Source organism: Lynx rufus, unplaced genomic scaffold (genome assembly GCF_022079265.1).
Source record: "Lynx rufus isolate CCGP_SWC_20201006 ecotype Redwood Valley unplaced genomic scaffold, mLynRuf1.p SCAF_3, whole genome shotgun sequence".
In the NCBI taxonomy this organism is placed as follows: Eukaryota; Metazoa; Chordata; class Mammalia; order Carnivora; family Felidae; genus Lynx; species Lynx rufus.
The window spans coordinates 133,673,084-133,694,135 of record NW_025814845.1 but is presented as its reverse complement, the minus strand read 5'-3'; the positions used below and the strand labels follow the sequence as shown (position 1 = coordinate 133,694,135).

Sequence of the window (21,052 nt, the reverse complement as noted above, 5' to 3'; positions counted from 1 at the left end):
GTGCTAGTCACACAGAGCCTGCTTGGGATCCTGTCTCTCCTTCTCTCTCTGCCCCTTCCCTGCTTGTGTTCTCTCTCTCTCAAAATAAATAAACTTAAAAACTGAGAATAAACTGAGGGTTGATGGGGAGTGGGAGGGAGGGGAGGGTGGGTGATGGGCATTGAGGAGGGCACCTGTTGGAAGGAGCACTGGGTGTTGTATGGAAACCAATTTGACAATAAATTTCATATTAAAAAAAATAATAAAATAACAAAATAAATAAACTTAAATTTTTTAATAAAAAAATTATCATTAAAAATTTTTTTTCCATCTTTCTGGTAGGGAATAAAACCATTTCAAAGAATTTGAGTTTGGAAAAACTTCAGCTTTTTGTAGTGGTGAATTTAGTATCTGTGGTATATCATTTATCATCAGTGTTAGCATTAGGTCTGTGATGGGTACATTTCCCCAAACATTCATTGAGCACAGTGATGGGGAAGAGACCTGCAGTGCTCAGATGGGCTATTTAAAGACTAAAAACAAGGGGTACCTGGGTGGCTCAGTAGGTTAAGTGTCAACTTTGGCTCAGGTCGTGATTTCACAGTTTGTGGGTTCGAGCCCTACATAGGGCTCTGTGCTGATCATGCAGAGCCTGGAGCCTCCTTCAGATTCTGTGTCTCCCTCTCTCTCTGCCCCTACCTTGCTCATGCTTTTTCTCTCTCTCAAAAATGAATAAACGAAAAACCAAACCAAAACAAAACAAACAAATTAAAAAAATGCTGTGAGAGTCCCTGTAGCAGGGATGTTTTGAAATTATTAATAATCAGAAGGACTTCTCTTGTTCAGCATGAATTTTACTCCAAATTAAATAGCCTCCTTGATATTCAAAGAGTAAATACACTTTTGTGACTACTTTGGTTTATAGGCTTTAATTGGACCACTCATTTATTGAGTCAATAAATCAATAAATATGTCTGGGGTACTCTCCTTTCCATCAAACAGCTCACAGCGTTGTGGGGGAAATAGACATGCAGATAATTTGGAAACATGGACAGAACAAGGTTATAGCCACACAGGGGTATTATGCATATAACCCAGCACAGGGGTGAGGAGAGGAGTTACAGAAGGCTCCCTGTGGAGGAGTGTGAAAAGGTGAGGTTAGGTAATAGAGGATGAGTAGGGATGCAGGGACAGAGTGTTCTCAGAAGAGCAGACATCAGCAATAGACATTCAGAAATGATAAATAACATTGATGGATGAATAAACGCTTTAGTGCTCCTGGACCCCAAAGTGTAATGAATGGTGCAGGGGCAGGTAAAGCCAGAATTGTGGTCAGGACTTACACTATGAAGAGTTCACTTTTTTTTTTTTTAATTTTTTTTTTCAACGTTTATTTATTTTTGGGACAGAGAGAGGCAGAGCATGAACGGGGGAGGGGCAGAGAGAGAGGGAGACACAGAATCGGAAACAGGCTCCAGGCTCCGAGCCCTCAGCCCAGAGCCCGACGCGGGGCTCGAACTCACGGACCGCGAGATCGTGACCTGGCTGAAGTCGGACGCTTAACCGACTGCGCCACCCAGGCGCCCCAAGAGTTCACTTTTTTAAAAGTTTTTATCTAAATTCCAGTTAGTTAAGATACAGTATAATATTAGTTTCAAGAGTTCACTCTTGAGTTCTGGCTTTTAGAAGATGGAGAACTCCAAGAAGCAACTTAAATTTTATCCACCTATCCTTTCTGCACAGTACCCAAAGTGGTAAAGTCAAGTTTAGATTTTGGATAGGGGATGGATATGAGGGGGCATCACTGGAGACAGGGAAGGACAGGCAGGAGTCTGTTAGGGCCAGGAGAATGATGGCAATCTGCAGGGATGGGAGTCAAGATGGAGAGGAGGGAACAAATTCCAGAATTAAAAAGGATGAACATTGTCAAGACTTAGGTATCAGGTGTAGAAGATGAAAGTAATATTAAAGGCAGTGGCAACTCCCAATTTCTAGTTTGAGTGAATAATTTTTTTTTTATTTGAGAGAGAGAGAGAGAGAAAGAGTGAGCAAGCAGGGGAGAGGGGCAGAGAGAGAAAGAGGGAATCTTAAGCAGGCTCCATGCTTAGCATGGAGCCTGACACAGGGCTTGATCCCATGACCCTGGGATCATTACCTGACCTGAAATCAAGAATCAGATGCTCAGCCGAGCCACCCACAGGAACCCCATGAATGATTTGATAGTGGAGCAACTCAGACCAAGCACAGAAGGAGCATCTCCATTAAAGAGAAGAAGGTAAGGAGATGCTGAGTTCAGGTGGATGTGAAGTACCAGTGGGACATCCAGTAAGAGGCAGATAGATAAATATGTCAAACTATTTGAAAGAACTATGCCGAGGAGCTTTTTCTGTCATCATAATTATGTTGTATCTGAAAACACGTGGGTGGATGAGAGGAGAGAAGAACAGAGGAATAAAGACAGAATTTTAAGGAATTCAAACTGTGTTTAAAAAAGGAGAAGAACCATGTCCTAGAAGAAACAAAGGAGAAACAGGAGAATCAGATGTCCAAAGCGAAATAAGATGTGTATTGAACAATGTCCACTGAAGAAAGTAGACAGGAAGTCATCGGAGACCGTGGTGAGACCAGAACAAATAAAACAATTTGGGAGAAGAGGCAGGAAGAGAGGGAGGGAAGCTCAAGTAGGGTGGGTTGAGGTATGAATGGGAGATGAAGTGGAGTCAACAAGTACAAGGCAAGGTTTTGGAAAATTTGGATAAGAAAGGAAGAAAATATAAATAGTAACTAGAGGAGGTGAAGGGCCAAGTGTAGGCTTTTTTAGGATGGGAGAAACGTTATCCTAGAGAAGGCTTCACTGCTATGGAGCAATATTCTTGGTTAAGTGGTGATGCGACTGTGGGCTCAATGGCCCAGGTCAATGTGGAGATCACAGATGAAGAGAAAAACCCCCTCATTCCCAGAGACTGATAGGGTTTCCTCAACTAGGTAGTTGGGGATGTTCTTGTACATGTAAATGTGGGGTAGGCATTGATGGTGGTGGTTGAAAGAGTGTAGAGCTGATGGCCTCAGTGTTCTCCATGGAGTATTTTTTGTGTGTAGATTTTTTTATGGTGGTAGAATATACATAACATAGAATACTATTTTAATCATTGTTAAGTGTACATTCAACGGTTCATGAAGTGTTGCGCAAGGCTCTGTCCTCGAGAACCAATGAAAGTAGTGGGAATGAGATATGAGTAGGAGTCTTGAGGAAACAAGCTGTTTCCTTGTCCTCAGGAAGACATTGTTGAAGACATTCACTAAGGACAACTAAAAAGCTTGCTGGCCTGTAGAGTAGTAAAGGCTCAACTGAGGTTGGAGACTACATGTCTACATCAGCAAGGATATCCAGTGTTCCATATCCACCTTGACATAGGAGCCAAGAAAAACTGGAGTCAGGGCAACTGCCCACATTTTGGAAAAGGAAAATTATATCTGTACCTCATAACATACAATAAGATAAATTCCAGAGGGACTAAACAATTAACCACTTTAAAAGTGAAATGTTATAGAATAAAATATACAGGAACATTCATATTATGTTTACATAGTCTGAGGGTACAGAGATGTCAGGCTGTAGCATTAAGCCGCAGTCGAGAGTTTAAGAGTGTACTCTTCATCACTTTACCTCCAAATGTTGCTTCATACTTACAATAGGATCCTTAGGAGCATCTTGGGTTTATACCAAATAATTTGAATTCAATTTTCAATAGTATCACCCCTGTTCCTTATTCCATCCAAACCGTGGACAACTACAGTGCCAAGTAAATAAGACAATTCCTGCCCTCAAAAAATTATCATTTAGGGCAAAGAGACCCATAAACAGATAATTATACTGGAGTATATTAGGATGCAGTGATAGAATATTGAGTCAGTCAAGATTTATTGATTACATATTTGTGCCTGACTAGGTCTGGTACTGTGTTTATACACTTAACAAAGTGAAACAACAAAGTGCAAAATAGGGAGTATTTTAGAGGGTGCAACAAAAACACGTATCTGGGATACGAAACTTTGAGGGAGGATCAGGAAGGCTCCCTAAGGTCCCCTGAGCTGGAAGGATGTGTAGGAGTTAGCTTCTAGAACTGCTGTTTTAAGATTCCAAGATGCTATCTCTTTAGAGATGTGGAGATCATGTTCAGATACATGACCTCAGATGTCCAGACACATGTTCAGATACATCATGTTCAGACACATCACCTTCACATGTTCAAATACATCACCTTGAAGCACATTCCCACATATTTGACAAAAACTTTTCACTTCTGGCCTCCATAGCAATGTGTAAAGATGGTAGGGTTTTTACAGAATGCTGTAGCTTGCTTTCTGTCTAGCAGCCTAAAGGCTAACTCATTAAAATTCACAGATGAATTACATGGTGGGCGGCAGAACAAATGTTTTCTACCCTGAGCCCAGCTAAGGCCTTCAAGACAGTTTCTCCCTGAATTTAAGTCACTCTTTGCAGCTGCTCAGTAGGACATGATTCAGGCTTCACCTCCTCCTCCAAATCTATCAAGACACAACCCGACCCTGGATTTTTTTGCTTTTTGTTTTTTTGTTTTTATTTTTTGGTTGTTAGCTGCATATGGTAACAAGAAAGAATAGGAAAACGATACCGGTTCCACACTTGGTTTGACTTTGGAACCATGTACATATCTTACAGGTAAGATATGTGTGTTACCTTATATCTTCCCTTTAATTTATAAAATAATTTAAATATAAAATTAAAAAAAAAAACTGGATGTGTACCCAGTTGATGGTTTAGCCTACAGAGAGGAAATATTCCAAGGGACTTTAAAGAGTAGTAGTTTGAGTACAGTGTCTGGCGGGGTATGTTCTAAGAACAAAAAGAACTTCAATAAGCTTGGGAGAAGTGTTGGCTGTGTTACTCTGACTGCTGTGGGATAAAGCAAATGAGCAAGAATGTGATGTTCTTATTGAATCATTACTGGGTTGGTTAATTGCCAGGATTCCTGAAGTGGCAGAAAGGAAATACAGATGTTAAGATAAAAGAGCTAAAAATCAAACTCAGAATGGGATTGGGAGCTATATATGTGCACATATGTTTGACTGTACATATTTCTATATATTTTTTCATGGCTCAATTTGCTATGAAGGCCTAGACATAGGAACCAACTCAGTAGCTGTGAGCTCTCCTACTACCCAGATTCTACTCTTCATTTATTTATTTACTAATTTTTAAGTAAGATCCACACCTAACGTAGGGCTTGAACACCTAACACTAAGATCAAGAGTCGCATGCTCTACCGACTGAGCCAGCAAGGTGTCCCCAGATTCTACTCTTCAGAGACTTCTTCCACTAAAAGGAACTGGGGATTTTGGAGAAATGGTTGATTCTGGATCTGGAGAAGGAAATGGAAAACATAGGCATGGTACATCACGCCATACCAGATGAGGAAGCTACCCAAAACTGCTACAGTCCTGTCTAAGGGACCTAGGAGCCAAACTTGAAGAGGATCCCATCAGCCAAAAATAGGACAACTTTAAGTAAAGGGTAATAACCACAGTGGATTAATAGATATTATACATACATATACATATACATGAACATTTAAGAGTTTATAATGGCTACTTTAAAAACTACAACAGGGGCACCTGGATGACTCAGTACGTTAAGCATCTGACCCCTGAATTTGGCTCAGGTCATAATCTCACAGTTTGTGGGACTGAGCCCCGAGTCACACTCTGCCCACAACACAGAGCCCGCTTGGGATTCTCTCTGTCGCTCTTTCTCTGCCCCTCTCCCCATTGAAAACATTTTTTTTCAAAGTTTATTTATTTGTTTGGAGAGAAAGAGAAAAATAATATGAGCAGGGGAGGGGCAGAGAGAGAGAGAGAGAGAGACAGAATCCGAAGCAGGCTCCAGGCTCTGAGCTGTCAGCACGGAGCCCGACGTGGGTCTCAAACTCACAAGCCATGAAATCATGACCTAAGCCAAAGTCGGATGCTCAACAGACTGAGCCATCCAGGAGTGCCCCACCCGCCCAAATTTTTTTAAAAACATACAACAAACTGGTCATATTGGAGGATTCCAATAAATCAACTTATTATTTAAAAAATGGGTGAATAAAAGGAAATAATCAAATATTAATTTTGACTTTCTAATATTAACTGTACCACTGCAAACCAAATAGAAGTTAAAATAACTTTTTAATAAGCAATATAATCTAGCTAATAAAGAAGGAACAACAGAATTAGGACATCACATCTTTGAGAACTGTAATAAATTAATGAATCTAGGCACTGATTATCAATGGCTACCAAAATTGCAAAAGAGAAACAGTCAGATATTATGTACCTCTTGATGGAAATACCACCACCTAGAAAGTTATTGTGGGCTGAACTGCCCCCCCCCAAAAAAATTCATGTGCTGAAGTCCTAACCCCTAGTACCTCAAAATGTGACTGTATTTGGAGATGGCGCCTTCAAAGAGGGACTATTTATTTATTTATTTATTTATTATTTTTATTGTTTATTTATTTATTTATTTTCAGAGTGGGAGAGAGAGAGAACGGGAGCATGAGTGGGGGAGGGGCAGAGAGAGAAGAAAAGAGAGAATTCCAATCAGGCTTCATGCTTTCAGCACAGAGCTCAACACGGGGCTCAATCCCACCAACTGTGAGATTATGACCTGAGCCAAAATCACGAGTTGGAAGCTTAACTGACTGAGCCACCCAGGCATCCCTCAAAGAGATATGTAAATTAAAATAAGGCCATCAGTTAGTCCCTAATCCAATATGACAGATGTCCTTATAAGAGGAGATTTGAACACATACACACATATACACACACACACACACACACACACACACACACACACGTGCAGGGAAGATCACGTGAAGACACAGGGAGGTGATAACCATCAAGTCAAGGAGAGAGGCCTTAGAAGAAACCAACTCTGCCAACACCATGATCTTGGACTTCTAGCCTCCAGAACAGTGAGAAAATATATTTCTATCGTTTTAGCCACCCAGTCTGTTGTACTTTGTTATAGAAGCTTTAGCAAATTAATACAGCAATCTTGCCCCCAAAACCCAACGTGACTTAGATCAAACCTCTAAATCCAACTAACAATGTACAGGAAATAAGCTGGCAGCAGAAAATGTTAAATGACATCATGGAGATGTCAGAAGAACGTATTGTGGGAAGTTTTATAGGACATGTGGCCCAGTCTCTTCAACAAATAAATAGCAAGAAAGAGAAGAGAAGGGATAGGAGAGGTGGGGGGAGGTATAGAAGGAGAAGGAGAAAAGAGATGAAATAGAACCTACGAATTAAGAGAAACTCAAAAGATTTATCAACCAACTGAAGGCATCAAACTTATTTGGATTCTGCTAAAAACATACAAACAGAAGGAACTAAAATTTTGAATGCTGACTATACAGTGAAATTGTTAAAAATTTTTTTTAAGTTTCTTTTTTTTTTTTTTAAAGCTTATTCATTTTTAAGAGAGTGAAAGACAGAGTGTGAGTGAAAGACAGAGAGAGAGAGGGATACACAGAATCTGAAACAGGCTCCAGGCTCCGAGCTGTCAGCACAGAGCTTGACGTGGGGCTCGAACTCACGAGCCACGGATGCTTAACAGACTGAGCTACCCAGGCACCCCAAGAAAAAGAGGTTTTAAATTGTTGAGAGTCATACCAGAAAGATATGATATTTTAGAGGGGCAAGATTAGTAAGTAGGATAGAAAGGAAATAAGACTGGCTACAAATTAAAGTGTTTAAAGTTGGGTGATGGGTACCTAGGGATCTTTAAACTAATTTGTCTCTTCTTATGTGTATAATATTCAAATCTCCAAAGTGACTAAAATGAAATTGTATCAATTTTATCCTTAGTTAATGAAGGTCAAGATTCACCATCTGGATAGATAAACTTGTCCAAAACTAAATTGAGTCAATACTGTTACAGTCTTCCAGCTAACCTTCACTTGGATGGCTGTCAAGCAGCTGAAATAAATGTTGCTCTCCTTCCTTTGCCTTTTGGTTCTCTGATACTCACACAAATAAGTAAGTGGTGCCCAGGAAGCACCAGCATGAAGAGAAGCCCCGGACCTGATAATTTCAGAAGTCCTTAGCTGCTGAAATTGGCAGAACTTCCTGAGTGTCGTATATAAAATCTCTCATTTCTCTAGCAACACTAGGAATTATATTCCACATTCCTAAAATGTCAATTCCTAGTCAATCCAATATGCTGCCATTTCTGGTAAGATGTGGGACAGCTGCCTCTGAGTCTATGTGCTGGAGAGACAGTCACTTCCTATAAATCATTTTAAAATACTGAATGAGAGTCAATGAACACCTCTGTGTACTTCTACACCGTTGGACACACTCTCGGCAACAGGAGCCTTGTGGAGTAAGCTATTCCGCAAAGGAAGACAACGTGTTTGATTTCGATTGCATAACCCGTGGAACTGGAAGCCCAGCTGGCACCCAGAAGGGCAACCAGCAACGTGCTGGTGACATCACTGTGGCAAGGACAGCATTTTTCACATTCTGGAGCTCGGAGAAGACAATCTGGCAAAGTAATGAAAAAGTGTTCACTTAGGGTAATGTGAAATCTTTCTTGTTTAAATTAATTCTTTACTTCAACATAGTGGTAGAATATTTAACAAGCCTTTTGAATAAAGTGGTTTCACTTCCTATGAAGTAACACAATAAATCAAACCAAAACAATCACAATCCGAGGTCTGAAGCATATGGTGTGTGTAATTTTACAGAATTGCACAAGCCTTTGATGCTTTCCTTCTAGAAGAAAGTCTGAGAGTGGGCTTTTTCTACTTAAAAGAAAAATATTCTTACCGTTCGCGATCTCTTTCTTTTAAAAATAGCTTTTAAGCAATATTCTTATGTTTGAAATATGCTGGCAGTTTGGGAAGACTTCTCTTGTGTTTTCCCAAACACTTCTTTGGGAAGCAATTTCTTTTCTATCCTTGAGGCAGTATATGTTTCATACTAATGTGAATTACACACTTCTGTTTATACATTTAAATAATCCTATCCACTTTTGCAAAACAGTTTGTGCCCATAGATACGGAGACCTGTTTAATAAATTTGTTTTTGAATTGCTAATGACATAGAACTGGTCATAGGCATTTTTGCCTTTTGGGGAAGAAGGGCACTATTAACCAAGAGTAAAAGATTCAGACAAACATAAAAGCTTATCTTCTACATTTCATCATGAATGATGAACTTCATCACGAAGTGTATTGTAGTCAAATAACCTCGTAGTAATCATTCCACTCATCCAGGTACAGCAGTAAATAAGCAATTGTTTATTCATATACTAATGTCTTTGCCCTTTTGCCATGTGTCCATTTTACATGGACTGTCAGCTTTCTCTACAGTCTCCCAGAGGACCTGCTACACTACCAAACACAGACCAGGCGTTTGGTCAATAAACTCTAGCTAAGAAAACTAATAGCTAATAAGTTCTAGTTGTCTGCTTGTCTAAAGACAGAATCAGCATATAGACAGCTCTGGATCTTTGATGCTATAAATTATTCCAAATTGTCCTAATCATTCAGCTGAATATTACTTTGAACATGTATCTTAAATAGGTTAAGTTACAACTCAGGTGGCACATCAATTTTCCTAGTATCCTGAAGACAGAACATTAAACAAGTAAGCATGACATATGCCTTCCAGATAAATCTCTATAAGCTCCTTTGAATAGGAATTACTAAAAATTAGCTTCTTTTATAAGCCTCTTTTTCTTTCCACTCAGTAGGAATCTCCTGGGCAACAATGAACCTCGGATAAATTCTATCGACGTTAAATTTTTCTCCATGAATAATTGCTGAATATAATTGCACACTCATTTTGTTTGTCCAAATATGAAATATCCAGAAAATATGTTTTTAATAATCTCTACGACAGCTGTTGATCTAGGATCAAGTAAGTGTTACCCCAGAGGATTAAGTTTATGTCTTTTGAAAACAAGACACAGCATCATCCTGCATGATTCTATAGGGGCAGGGAAAGAAGATCAACGTATAAGCGGTAAGGTTGGACTTAACTAAATGAGGATATGGCTAAAACTGACTTGCAGCACCCCAATTTCCTCAGTTCTTCCTTTGTGGTACTGCCCCTTCAAGATATATTCCCTCTAGAGGGCGCCTGGGTGGCGCAGTCGGTTAAGCGTCCGACTTCAGCCAGGTCACGATCTCGCGGTCCGTGAGTTCGAGCCCCGCGTCGGGCTCTGGGCTGATGGCTCAGAGCCTGGAGCCTGTTTCCGATTCTGTGTCTCCCTCTCTCTCTGCCCCTCCCCCGTTCATGCTCTGTCTCTCTCTGTCCCAAAAATAAATAAACGTTGAAAAAAAATTAAAAAAAAAAAGATTAATAAAAAAAAAAAAAAAGATATATTCCCACTAGAAGGGCCAGGTAATAACGCTTTATAGTACCTCTCCCCGACTGGGTGAACTGGAAGCCTGGTCTCTGCTTGTGGAATAAAAGGAAACAGCAAGGCAGAGTCTAAGGGAGTATTTTCTCAGGCAGCTGGTGTCTGAAATCATACGACATATGTGACTGCCTATGTCAGCAGGAACACCCACTCCATCTATGTAGAAGGCCAATTCAGAAAAGGAAAAAATACAATTAAAAACATCTTTAAAGCCCTAATGGTAATTCCTTGGCAGATTCTGACTTTAGGTGGAGACTACACCATAAATTCAGAAAGATTCTTTAAAAAAACAGGGGTCTTATTTTCTTGCAAATGTTCCAAAGAGAAAATAACAGAGAGAGAGAAGGCCTGTTCTCCCAGAAAGCATAGATCCTGCCAAATGATTTCTAAATGTGTTTCTCAAAAATTTCCATGTGCCATCCACGGCTGTTGAGTACTTCTGGAAATGGAAAGAGCAGAAATCAATGACCCTGTGAGAAAGCAAACATTTAAGGGAACTAGCCTGCTGAGAAAATAGGTAGTCACGCTTTTCAGTCACCATACAGATACAGCAGCAGTCTCTCCACAGGCCAGATATACACAGTTACATCATTTTATGATGCTGCAGGGAAAATGCTGAGGCCCTAAGGGGAAGTTTCCATATATTTCGCTCTTTGAAACTCAAGTGAATAACTGTTTCTGGGTCTATATTAGACAACCAGACTGACTCACTGGAACCTAAACAGTTAGTAATTTGTTTCTTTAACTGTGGAATCCAGAAGACCATAATTTTACCACTTATTAGGACTATTTTTAGCCAACCAGAGGGAATCCAAAAGATGTCCAAATAGTGGAAAAAGCTTTGCTCTTGGGAAAGACTGATGCTGGGTGGTCAATCTCCAGAATAAGCAGCTACTTTGATCAGTTTAAGTAAACATATTAATTCAAGCTGGTTATTTCGCCAACATACTGAGAGTTCACTGAATTGTTGGGTCATGAATCAAAGAGGCTGCCCGGAGTTTCCTATGGGTCCAACTCTAGTTATAAAAAAGGCGGGAACCCCAAAGACTGAGCAGAGCACCAGCCCTAGCAGAGCCCTGTTCTCAGCTATCCAGAGTGTTTTCTCTGGCAGAAGTGTCTAAATGAAAGTTGTTTGTCCCATCAGTTTTAGACAGTTACATAAGCGAGGCCCAGCCAGTCATTTCCTAACTTAGCACTGAAATCTATTTTATCTTCTCAGCCCATTTCTCCGCTGTCCAGGCTGCTAGGAAAATTTTGGTCATTTCCCAAGTAACCAACAATTTTTAAGGAAAATTCAGACATGTGTTATTATAAAAATAATACATGTTCACGGCTTTTAAAATTCAAACAGCAAAAGAGAGAGTATGAATTTAAAATCAATTCCACCTCATTCCAAACCCTCCATCACGGACTGTCACAGACCCTCCCGCTGGAGGTAACTACAAAGCTATTTCTTTGTATCTTTATACAAGTGAACAAAATGGACAAAAAACATGTTCTAGGTCAGGAACCCTGCTAGACATTGGAAACACACAAAAGTAAGAAACAGTTCCTTCCTTTTACTTGCAGATTTACTGAGAGTGAGAGTCACCATGACGACACCAGTATAATAGGTATACCACGTAGTATGGGGAACAAAGTAGGTCATGATTGTGGCCCACTGTGGAAGGTCAGACCTTGTAGAAGATGTAACACGAGCTACATTATGAAGGCGTGGGAAATAAGGAGAACGTGGAAGTGGAGCTAGGAAAGGAACCTCAGCCATAAGGAATTGCATAAGCAAAGGCATGATGTGTTGAGGTGTGGCTAAAACGGGTACTGGTTCAGGGGTGCGGTGGGAGGCAAGACTGGAACTGCAGGACAGGGGCCAGATTGTTTACCGTTTCAAATGCCATAACCAAAGATTTTGCGTTTAATTCTGGAGGCAACAAACTGTTGTTTTTATGTTTTCAAGTAAGAAAGTGATATAATCAAATCTGTGTGTTAGAAAGAATACCTGGCACATAATGAGCGTAGAAAACTGTTTGCTGAATGGATGGAGTGGAGAAAGGGGAGGCCGAAGGAAGGAAGACTGGTGATATTGTAATCATCACAATGAAGGGAGCCGGAATTATAGAGGTGGGCATGGCGAGATGGTTTAGAGAAAGACTCAGTGGGACTTGGCAACCAATTAAATGTGGAGGAACGGAGGAGATGTAAAAGTCGAAGGCGATTCTGATTGTCTCTTTTGGGTGGCTGTGTATATGGTTATGTCATTGCTCAAAATAGGGAATATGGAAAGGAGAGGGTATTTGAGGGAGGAGCAGAGGTAGGGAGATGGGGAAATGAGGTGAGAGGCAATAAATGGCCAACACTTTATTGAATTTCTACCACGGGTCAGATACTGTTTTAAGTGCTTTATAAACATTAACTCATGAAACTCTCATGAAGAGTAGTATTATAATATTACCCCCATTTTACAGATGAGATTGCATAAGCTTAGAATCCAACAACTGAGTTCACGTCCCAGCTCTACTGCTTTTTAACTGTTTGATCTTGGATAAATTGTGAGTCAATCTAACCTCAGCTGTAAAAAGCAGAAAATTATATCTACCATATGGGATTCTTATGAAAATTAGAGGTAATACATATCAAGCAACTAGCATAGTTCCTGGAAGCTCATATATCTTAATGAATGCTAGAAATTATTACTAGTTATGAGATATCCTGGTACTACGATCAGTAAGAATCTTGGAATTTGTGTTTAAATTACAGAGGTGAAAGTAGAAATTTTTGACATCAGTATTTTGATGTGGGTTGGATCACTGGATGTAAATGCTATTTCCTGGTTTGGAGATGGGTGGTAGCATACCAAGAGATGAGAATCAAGGACGGAATTCTGGGGATACCAATGATAAAGAAGCAAAAAGAATAAGAGATTCTTCTAAAAGAATGTAGATGAATTAATATAAGGAGAGGAGAGACATAAAGAGAAGAACTTTGGAAGTCCAAGTGGAAAAGAGGGAGGAGGGCAATGTCAACAACTGCAAAAGCTTCTGGGAAATCATACTAGAAAGTCTGAGAAGAGATGGTTTGATCTGGCAGATGGGAAGGAGGCTGCTGTTGGCTGAGGTAAGAATCATCACAATGAAGTAATGGCAACAGAAAGCAGAAGGCAGAATATGGAGGAGGTGCAAATGAAGAAGTGGAAACAGAAGACACAGACAAGTTCTCCTTAAACAGTGAGCCTCCATGACACTTTAAAATAATTCTGTTTGGGAAGCACTTCAGGCATAGTGCATTAAGGACCTCCAAAAATATACTCTTCCAAAAAGAAATAAGAGCACTGGGCAAAAATTGTCAAAATTACTTTTTTTAAAAACATTGGAAGCTAATAAACAAATACTTCCAATGATCCATGGAGTATTTATTTAAGAAAAAAATCACTGTGTCTCAGAAAGAACAATGATCTTTGGGTATTTTTAAAATTTTTTAACGTTTATTTTTTGAGACAGAGAGAGTGAGAGAGAGAGGGCAAGAGACAGAGCGTAAGTGGGGGAGGGGCAGAGAGAGAGGGGACACAGCATCCCAAGCAGGCTCCAGGCTCTGAGCGGTCAGCACAGAGCCCTATGCAGGGCTTGAACTTATCGGCCGCAAGATTATGACCTGAGCCCAAGTCAGACGCGTAACCGACTGAGACGCCCAGGTGCCCTGATCTTTGGTTATTTTAAATTTAAACTGCTCTATTCCCCAGAGACAAACCAAGCAACAGACTCTTAACTATAGAGAACAAGCTGATGGTTACCAGAGGAAGGTGAGTGGGGGGATGGGTGAAATAGGTGATGGGGATTAAAGAGCATACTTAGGATGAGCACTGAGTAATGTATAGAATTGTTGAATCACTATATTGTACACCTGAAAATAATATAAAACTGTATGTTAACTACACTTGAATTAAAATAAAAAACTTAATAAAGAAATTAAAAACAAAATAAATTTCTCTATTCCCATTCTCCCTTCTCAGCTCCATGGTGGCCTTGAAAAAACCAATAGCTTCACAACCATGGTAGCTGTGAAAACTAGAAGCCTACCAGTCACTGGAGGGGAAACATGGGTTTGAAGCTCCTTGAAAAAAACTCATGCTCAGAGAAATGTCATATTTGATCCATCTTGAAAATCCCTGGAAAAGTTCCATTCTCAGGGCTTGTCGTTATCTGACCTGACTGTGTGAAGCAGCTGTGTCTCATGGGCATTCATCAAAAACCATTAGCAGCAGCTGTTTGATACCACAGCTGCCTGAGGGGACAACACCAGTGGGGCAAACAAGGAGAGGGCTACAAACATTAAAGTGAAAAACTGAGAAGTGAGATGTTCATAGGGGATTTTGAAAGGCTCCAACGTATGCCTAGAAATCTAGGAGGCTATGCACACGCGCAGTGCTGTGCACGTGCTGAGGAAAAACCCAAGAAGGTCCTAATCCCTCACCTTTGGCTAATCTTGAAGCTCTATGCAAGCAGGAAATGAAGGCTAAGGTGGAGTTGTCAGCTGCCTGCCAAAGCACTAAAGGCACGGTCTCTACACACACAACGGCCAGAAGACATATTGATTTGAGACATCTAAGGCAATTTCTATCCAATCAGTAGATGATCACCGAGCTAACTGGGCAGGAAATTCAGGAGGCACACGTGACAAAATTTAGACAATTAGTCCAGGAAAATCACTTAAACAACAAACAGCAACAACAAGACCTAGGGAGGGGAAAGAAATCTCATGTGTAGAATTGGCATTATATTATTTGAAATGCGGATTTTTCAACAAAAAGGTAGGAGACAAACTTTGACGGTACAAAGTAGGGTGATAAAGGCTACAAGAGGGTATCCTAGAGTGGAGTGTTGAATCCCAAATGGGGTGAGGAGAACATGTACAAGGTGGGGATGGTGGTAGCAATGAGACATTGATTACTGACAGGAGGACTGAGCAAATAGGTAAATACATAAAGAGAATGGGAATCGGGTTTCCCACCATAGGAGAAGTGAGTTACAAATATGTAAAGGGAGAAAATGAGAATAAACCCTCTAATGCACCCTGTGTAATGTTGTCTCAGAAGGTTGTGTGACAGTGATACCTCAACACTAAGAGGAATACCTAATACCCGGATCTTGGTTTCTAAATATCATTCTCCATTAAAGGAAACCAGAGCTTCTTCAAGAAATGGATTGTTCCAGAGCTGAGGAAGGGATAGATGAACCTGGAACATCTTTTTTTGCTAAAAAAGTAAGGAAGTGCTCAAAGAATGATGGGAGCAGTCATCAGGACACAGAAGCCAGATTGAAAGGGTTCTCTCTAGCCAAATCTGGGACAACCTGAGCATGAAAATGAGTGTTATGAATGGATTATAACCCAATGAATAAAATAGGAAATCATGAGTCCAAACTGATGTTAATTAATTGGACATTTGACACGGGATGAGGTTTTTACATAACTTCAAAGCTTTTTCTCACAAAATACTAAAAACAAAAGAGAAAAGTAATTTTACAAAAGAGAAGCATGGCAGATACCACCTGAACCAAGTGACCTTAGTGAATTTTGCTAATAATAGGATGTGATACCATCGCCATTTTGTGTTATTCCTGCCCCAAAATGCATAGCCTGAATCTAGTCAAGAGAAAACATAAGATAAACCCAAACTGAGGAACATCTACAAAATAACTGGCCTGTGTTCTTCCAAAGTATCAAGGCTGTGTGAAAGTCATAGGAATATCAGGGAAGGGTTCCAGATTTAAGACTAAAGAGATGAGAAAACTAAATGCAATGTGTGGTTCTTAAATGGATCCGTTTGCAAAACGGACGTTATTGGGAAACTTGAATGGTGTCTGAGGATTGGGTAGTGGCAGTACAAACATGTTAATTTTCTGATTTCCTCTGATTTCTTCTGCAGTTTCACTGGGGAATAATAATGGACACACATCACCGCATAAGTTTAAGATGTAGAGCATGATTTTAGTTACATTCGCATATACTTTGAAATGATCACCAAGCATGTTTAGGTAAAATCCAGCATCTCATGTAGATACAAAAAAGAGAAAAACAAATTTCCTTGTGATGAGAACTCCTAGAATTTACTCTCTTAATAACTTTCCTGTACACCACACAGTAGTGTTAAGCTATAGTCATCACGGTGCACATTACCTCCCTAGTGCTTCTACATCTTGTGACTAGAAGGTTACACCTTTGGACTACTTTCTTCTAATCTCCCCTCCCCAACCCCCACTCATGTCTCTGCCTCCATGTCTGATTTTCTTTTTTTTTTTCCTATGAGTTTGGTAGTTTTTGTTTTTAGATTCCACATATAAGTGAGATCACACATTGTCTTTCTCTGTCTGACTTATTTAATTTAGCATAATGCCTTCAAGGCCCACTCATGTTGTCACAAATGGTAGGATTTCCTCATTTTTTATGGCTGAAGCTTATTCCATTGTGTATGTATACCACAACTTCTTCATTCTTCCATCCACCGATGGACATTAAGGTTGTTTCCGTGTCTTGGCTATTGTAAGTAATGCTTCTATAAACATGGGACAGCAGTTATCTTTTTCAGTTAATGTTTTCATTTCCTTTGGATATCCTCCCAGACATAGAATAGCTGGACCATATGGTAGTTCTATTTTTAATTTTTTGATGAACTTCCATACTCTTTTCCATAGTGGCTGTCCCAGTTGACGTTCCCACCAACAGAGCACAAGGATTCCCTCTTCTCCACATCCACACCAACATTTTTTGTCTATTGTCTTTTTGATGATGACCATTCGAACAGGCGTGAGGTGATATCTCATTGTGGTTTTAACTTGCATTTCCCTAATGATTAATAATGTTTAGCATCTTCTTATGTGCCTGTTAGCCATTTGTATATCTTTGGAAAAACTGTCTATTCAGGTCCTTTGCTCATTTTGGGGGGGGAGTGCACTATTTGTTGTTGTTCTTTGCTAGTGAGTTGTATGAATTACATATTGTGGATATTGACACATTAGCAGATATATGGTCTCAAATAAATTTTCCCATTCTGTAGGTTGTCTTTTTACTCTGTTGATTGTTTCCTTTGTTGTGTAGACGCTTTTTAGTTTAGTGTGGTCCCACTTGTTTATTTTTGCTTTTATTGCTTGTGCTGATTTCCTTCTGACATTGACCGTTACACTGAAATTATGTAGAATGTCCTTATTTGTAGGAATTAACACACTCAAGTATTTGGGAATGATGGATATCATGTCAATTATGTACTTCTAAATTGCTCAGGAAAAAAAAAAAGCTTTTTTACTGTGCTTCCACTTTTCTGCAAGCTTGAAATTATTTCAAAAAGAAATAAATCTGACCCTTAGGGGCCTACTTAATATAAGAACTAATAGTAAGATTGTTACACTAAGAATATTTGGTTTTATTTATTTTGGGGTCTCTGTGTTTGTATTGGCTGCTCTGTGTTTGTATACCATGGAATCATTGATGATGGCCTACCATTCATTCTCCAAACCCCTCTGGAGCCAAACCTTCTGCTCCTTGGCTTACCTCTTTTGACTTTTGTGGCTCGGTTGTCAAGTTCAATATAGTGTGTATAAATCTCCATAGTTGATGTGGCTATTGTTTTTATAAGCTCTTCAAAATCTTTGGATTACAACTTATTTTTAGCTTTCCATTGCTCCTGGGGATTCAAGATTCGGGGATGTACGATATTCTGAATTTGAAATAGAAGATTATAAAATATTTTAGCACTGAAATGAAGGCTGCTTGCATGCAAGGATTTTCCTTTTCTATTTGGTATAATTACTTCTAGAATATGTTATTTTTACTTAAAAATTTTCAAGATTTTATTTAAATTCCAGTTAGTTAACATAGAGTATAATACTAGTTTCAGGTTGTAATGTATTATTTTTAATGAAAATGTGGCACATTTGCATGAAGTAGTTCTCCTATGAATCATTAATCAAGCTAATAGAAACTATAAACAATACCTGTTCATACATTCTACCCACTAGCGACTGCTAGTCCTTCAAACTTTCTTGAAATGATTCCCAGCTATTAACCTTGTTTCTAAATAACAAAACGCAGACAAACCAGACTGTAGGGATCCGCTTCTGCGTGCCCGCTGGTGGCAAGAGAGAGAAGAAGCTGGCAGGCACTTGGAGGGGAGTGGGCAGGAAAGAACCTCTGCAGTAACTCAGCTCTGATCTTCTCCCCCCTTCCTCATTACTTCGTCCACCACAGACTAGTTGAGTGTCAACTATGAGTCATTCCAAGTAATGAGCACTGGGGGTCCAATGATGAACGAGAAACATGCTGGGCTCTTGAAGGAACGCTGACTTCAGAGGGAGAGAGAGGGCTGCATAGACATTTAGGTATATTCTAATAGTTTCCACAAAAAAGTCAAATACAATGCACTATCAAAGGACAAAAATGGCTGCCTGACAGGAATAAGAAAAGTCTTTACAGAAAAGGTGATGTTTAAAGTCTTGGCTGCAGTTTGTCAGGAGAGGAGGAGGGAGGGAATTACAGGCAAAAGGAGAAACTGAAGCACAAGGCTGAAAGTCTGAAAGCGAGACTTCTTCAGAGTTCCCAGAGGAAAGGGTGCATGCACAATGCAGCACTGTGTGGGTGTCTGAGAGGAGGGATGGGCTGAGCACAGACCAGAAAGGCCCATGTGGGCAGACCATTTAAAAAAAGAAAACAGACAAAAAACAAAGAGCAACATCACACACCCCTGTGTGCTGTGCTAAAGAATTTGGACTTTATCCTGAAGGCTATGGGGGGGTCAGTGGAGGGTTGCTGGAGAATGACATGGTCAGCTCCCTCTCTGTGCAGGGATCTGTGATTCTAGGGAGTGGAAGGGAGTGTCTGGCCCCTCCCCCCACCCCCTGCACTGGGACAATTGCTGGCTCTCTCCCTGCAGTTAGCTCCCTGCTCGAAGGATATCTCCCACTCTTCAGCCCACCCCCACAAAAACAGCATGCCTGGCATTTTCTATTCCTTATCTGGCTTTTGTCTTCATGATACTTCCTAAATATCTGACTTGCCTGTTTGTTGTCTGCCTCCCATACTGGCATATAAGCTCTATAATAATAACAGACACTTTGTTCTATTATTGCGGTCTCCCCAGCACCTCGTTCTGGTGCCGGGCATAGTAAGCGCACCTATGTTCTTGAAAGAGTGAAGGGTAATACAAACCTGCCACTGATCTTGGTCCAAAGAACCTGGGAACCCATAAACCCCAGATTCTAGGAAAGGAAATTTGCAGTGGCCAGGAGGTTCTGAGTCCCCAGGCAGAGGAATGGTGGGGTAAGGGGCTCCAAGAGGCTCTCCAGAACAACAGGCTTCCAAATGAGATGGTAAATCCCATCCTAGGATCCTTTTTGCTTTTTCCCCAGAGGTGGCCTTTTTTTTTTTTTCCAATGTTTATTTTTTATTTTTGTGAGGCGGGGGGAGGGGCAGAGAGAGAGGGAGACACAGAATCAGAAGCAGGTTCTAGGCTCTGAGCTGTCAGCACAGAGCCCAATGCAGGGCTTGAACTCACAGACTGTGAGATCATGACTTGAGCCAAAGTTGGATGCTTAACTGACTGAGCCATCCAGGCACCTCAGAGCTGGCCCTTTATAATGGGAAGGCAGGACTTAAATAGTATTCTAATTTAGGGATGTTGGAACCTAGACCAAGATTTCAATGGGGAAAGAGAATGAAGCGTAGATCTTTCCTCTAACAATACTGTCCAATGTCAGACTCTGGAATCATGAAGTTAGGTTTTTTTCTGAATTCCCCTGAGATCTCAAGATAGAGAGACCATGTCCTGCAGAACTCATAGGTCTCATGAGGTCTCAGCTTGAACATGCCTCCCTGAGCATCCTGTATGTATGGCTCTGAAGGACACGAGGAGCAGTCATGATACAGGGGTGAATTCATGAACAAGGTTCCTAGATAGGTATCTATCCTGGGAGGTGGTTTCCTGAGCCTCCAGCAGCTGGCTGGAGTGGCCTAGGCAGTGGCCTAGGCAGAGTCCAGAAACTTCTCAGAACACTGGCTGATGGCTCAGGTCCTTAGCTTTGTCAAGCCACATGGCTAGAAATCCTCTCGAATCACAAGAGAAACAGACAAATCTTGAATCATAAGACAGAAAAATCTCAATTCTCTGGAAACTAATGACCTTGTTTCTAGATCTTTCCAATTTGAGAACCAACCAATTTGTTCCTGTTTCAGGCAACCAAAACCTTATATTATGGATATGCAAGGAAGATTCAGTCGTGGTTCTATTGCCTGGCATATGGGTGATTATGAAAACACCGATCAAAGAAATTCCAAAGCGGCTGTCCTTGTCAGGCAGAGCACGGCAGAATTGCCAAGAGCTTCCAAACAACCGAAGCTGCCAAAGCGACCAAGAAAGGAGGAACGATCATTTGCTTTCCTGAATCATCATAGAAAACATCAAATTATTTCAACATGAATTAGAGAATGCTATTTGATAGCAATACTGGTAAACAATCAGTTTTGTGGTTCCTTTTAACCCGTGAGAACATTTTGAAATTTATATGGGATTTCCACAGTAATGCCCATACTGTGGGTAGCTGGGTATTATTCCCATTTTATAGCTAAATAAAACAA

General features: G+C 40.3%; 1 protein-coding gene across 1 annotated transcript in view; it reads left to right on the top strand.

Annotated features, from left to right (window-relative positions):
• Positions 1 to 20,894, top strand: part of CUNH4orf45 (chromosome unknown C4orf45 homolog) — a 46,057-nt gene extending 25,163 nt beyond the window's left edge. Inside the window, exon 4 of the mRNA XM_047092292.1 lies at positions 20,651 to 20,894. Coding sequence (XP_046948248.1) covers positions 20,651 to 20,894 — 244 coding nt within the window. The remainder of the gene's footprint in view (positions 1 to 20,650) is intronic.
• Positions 20,895 to 21,052: the final 158 nt, after the last annotated feature.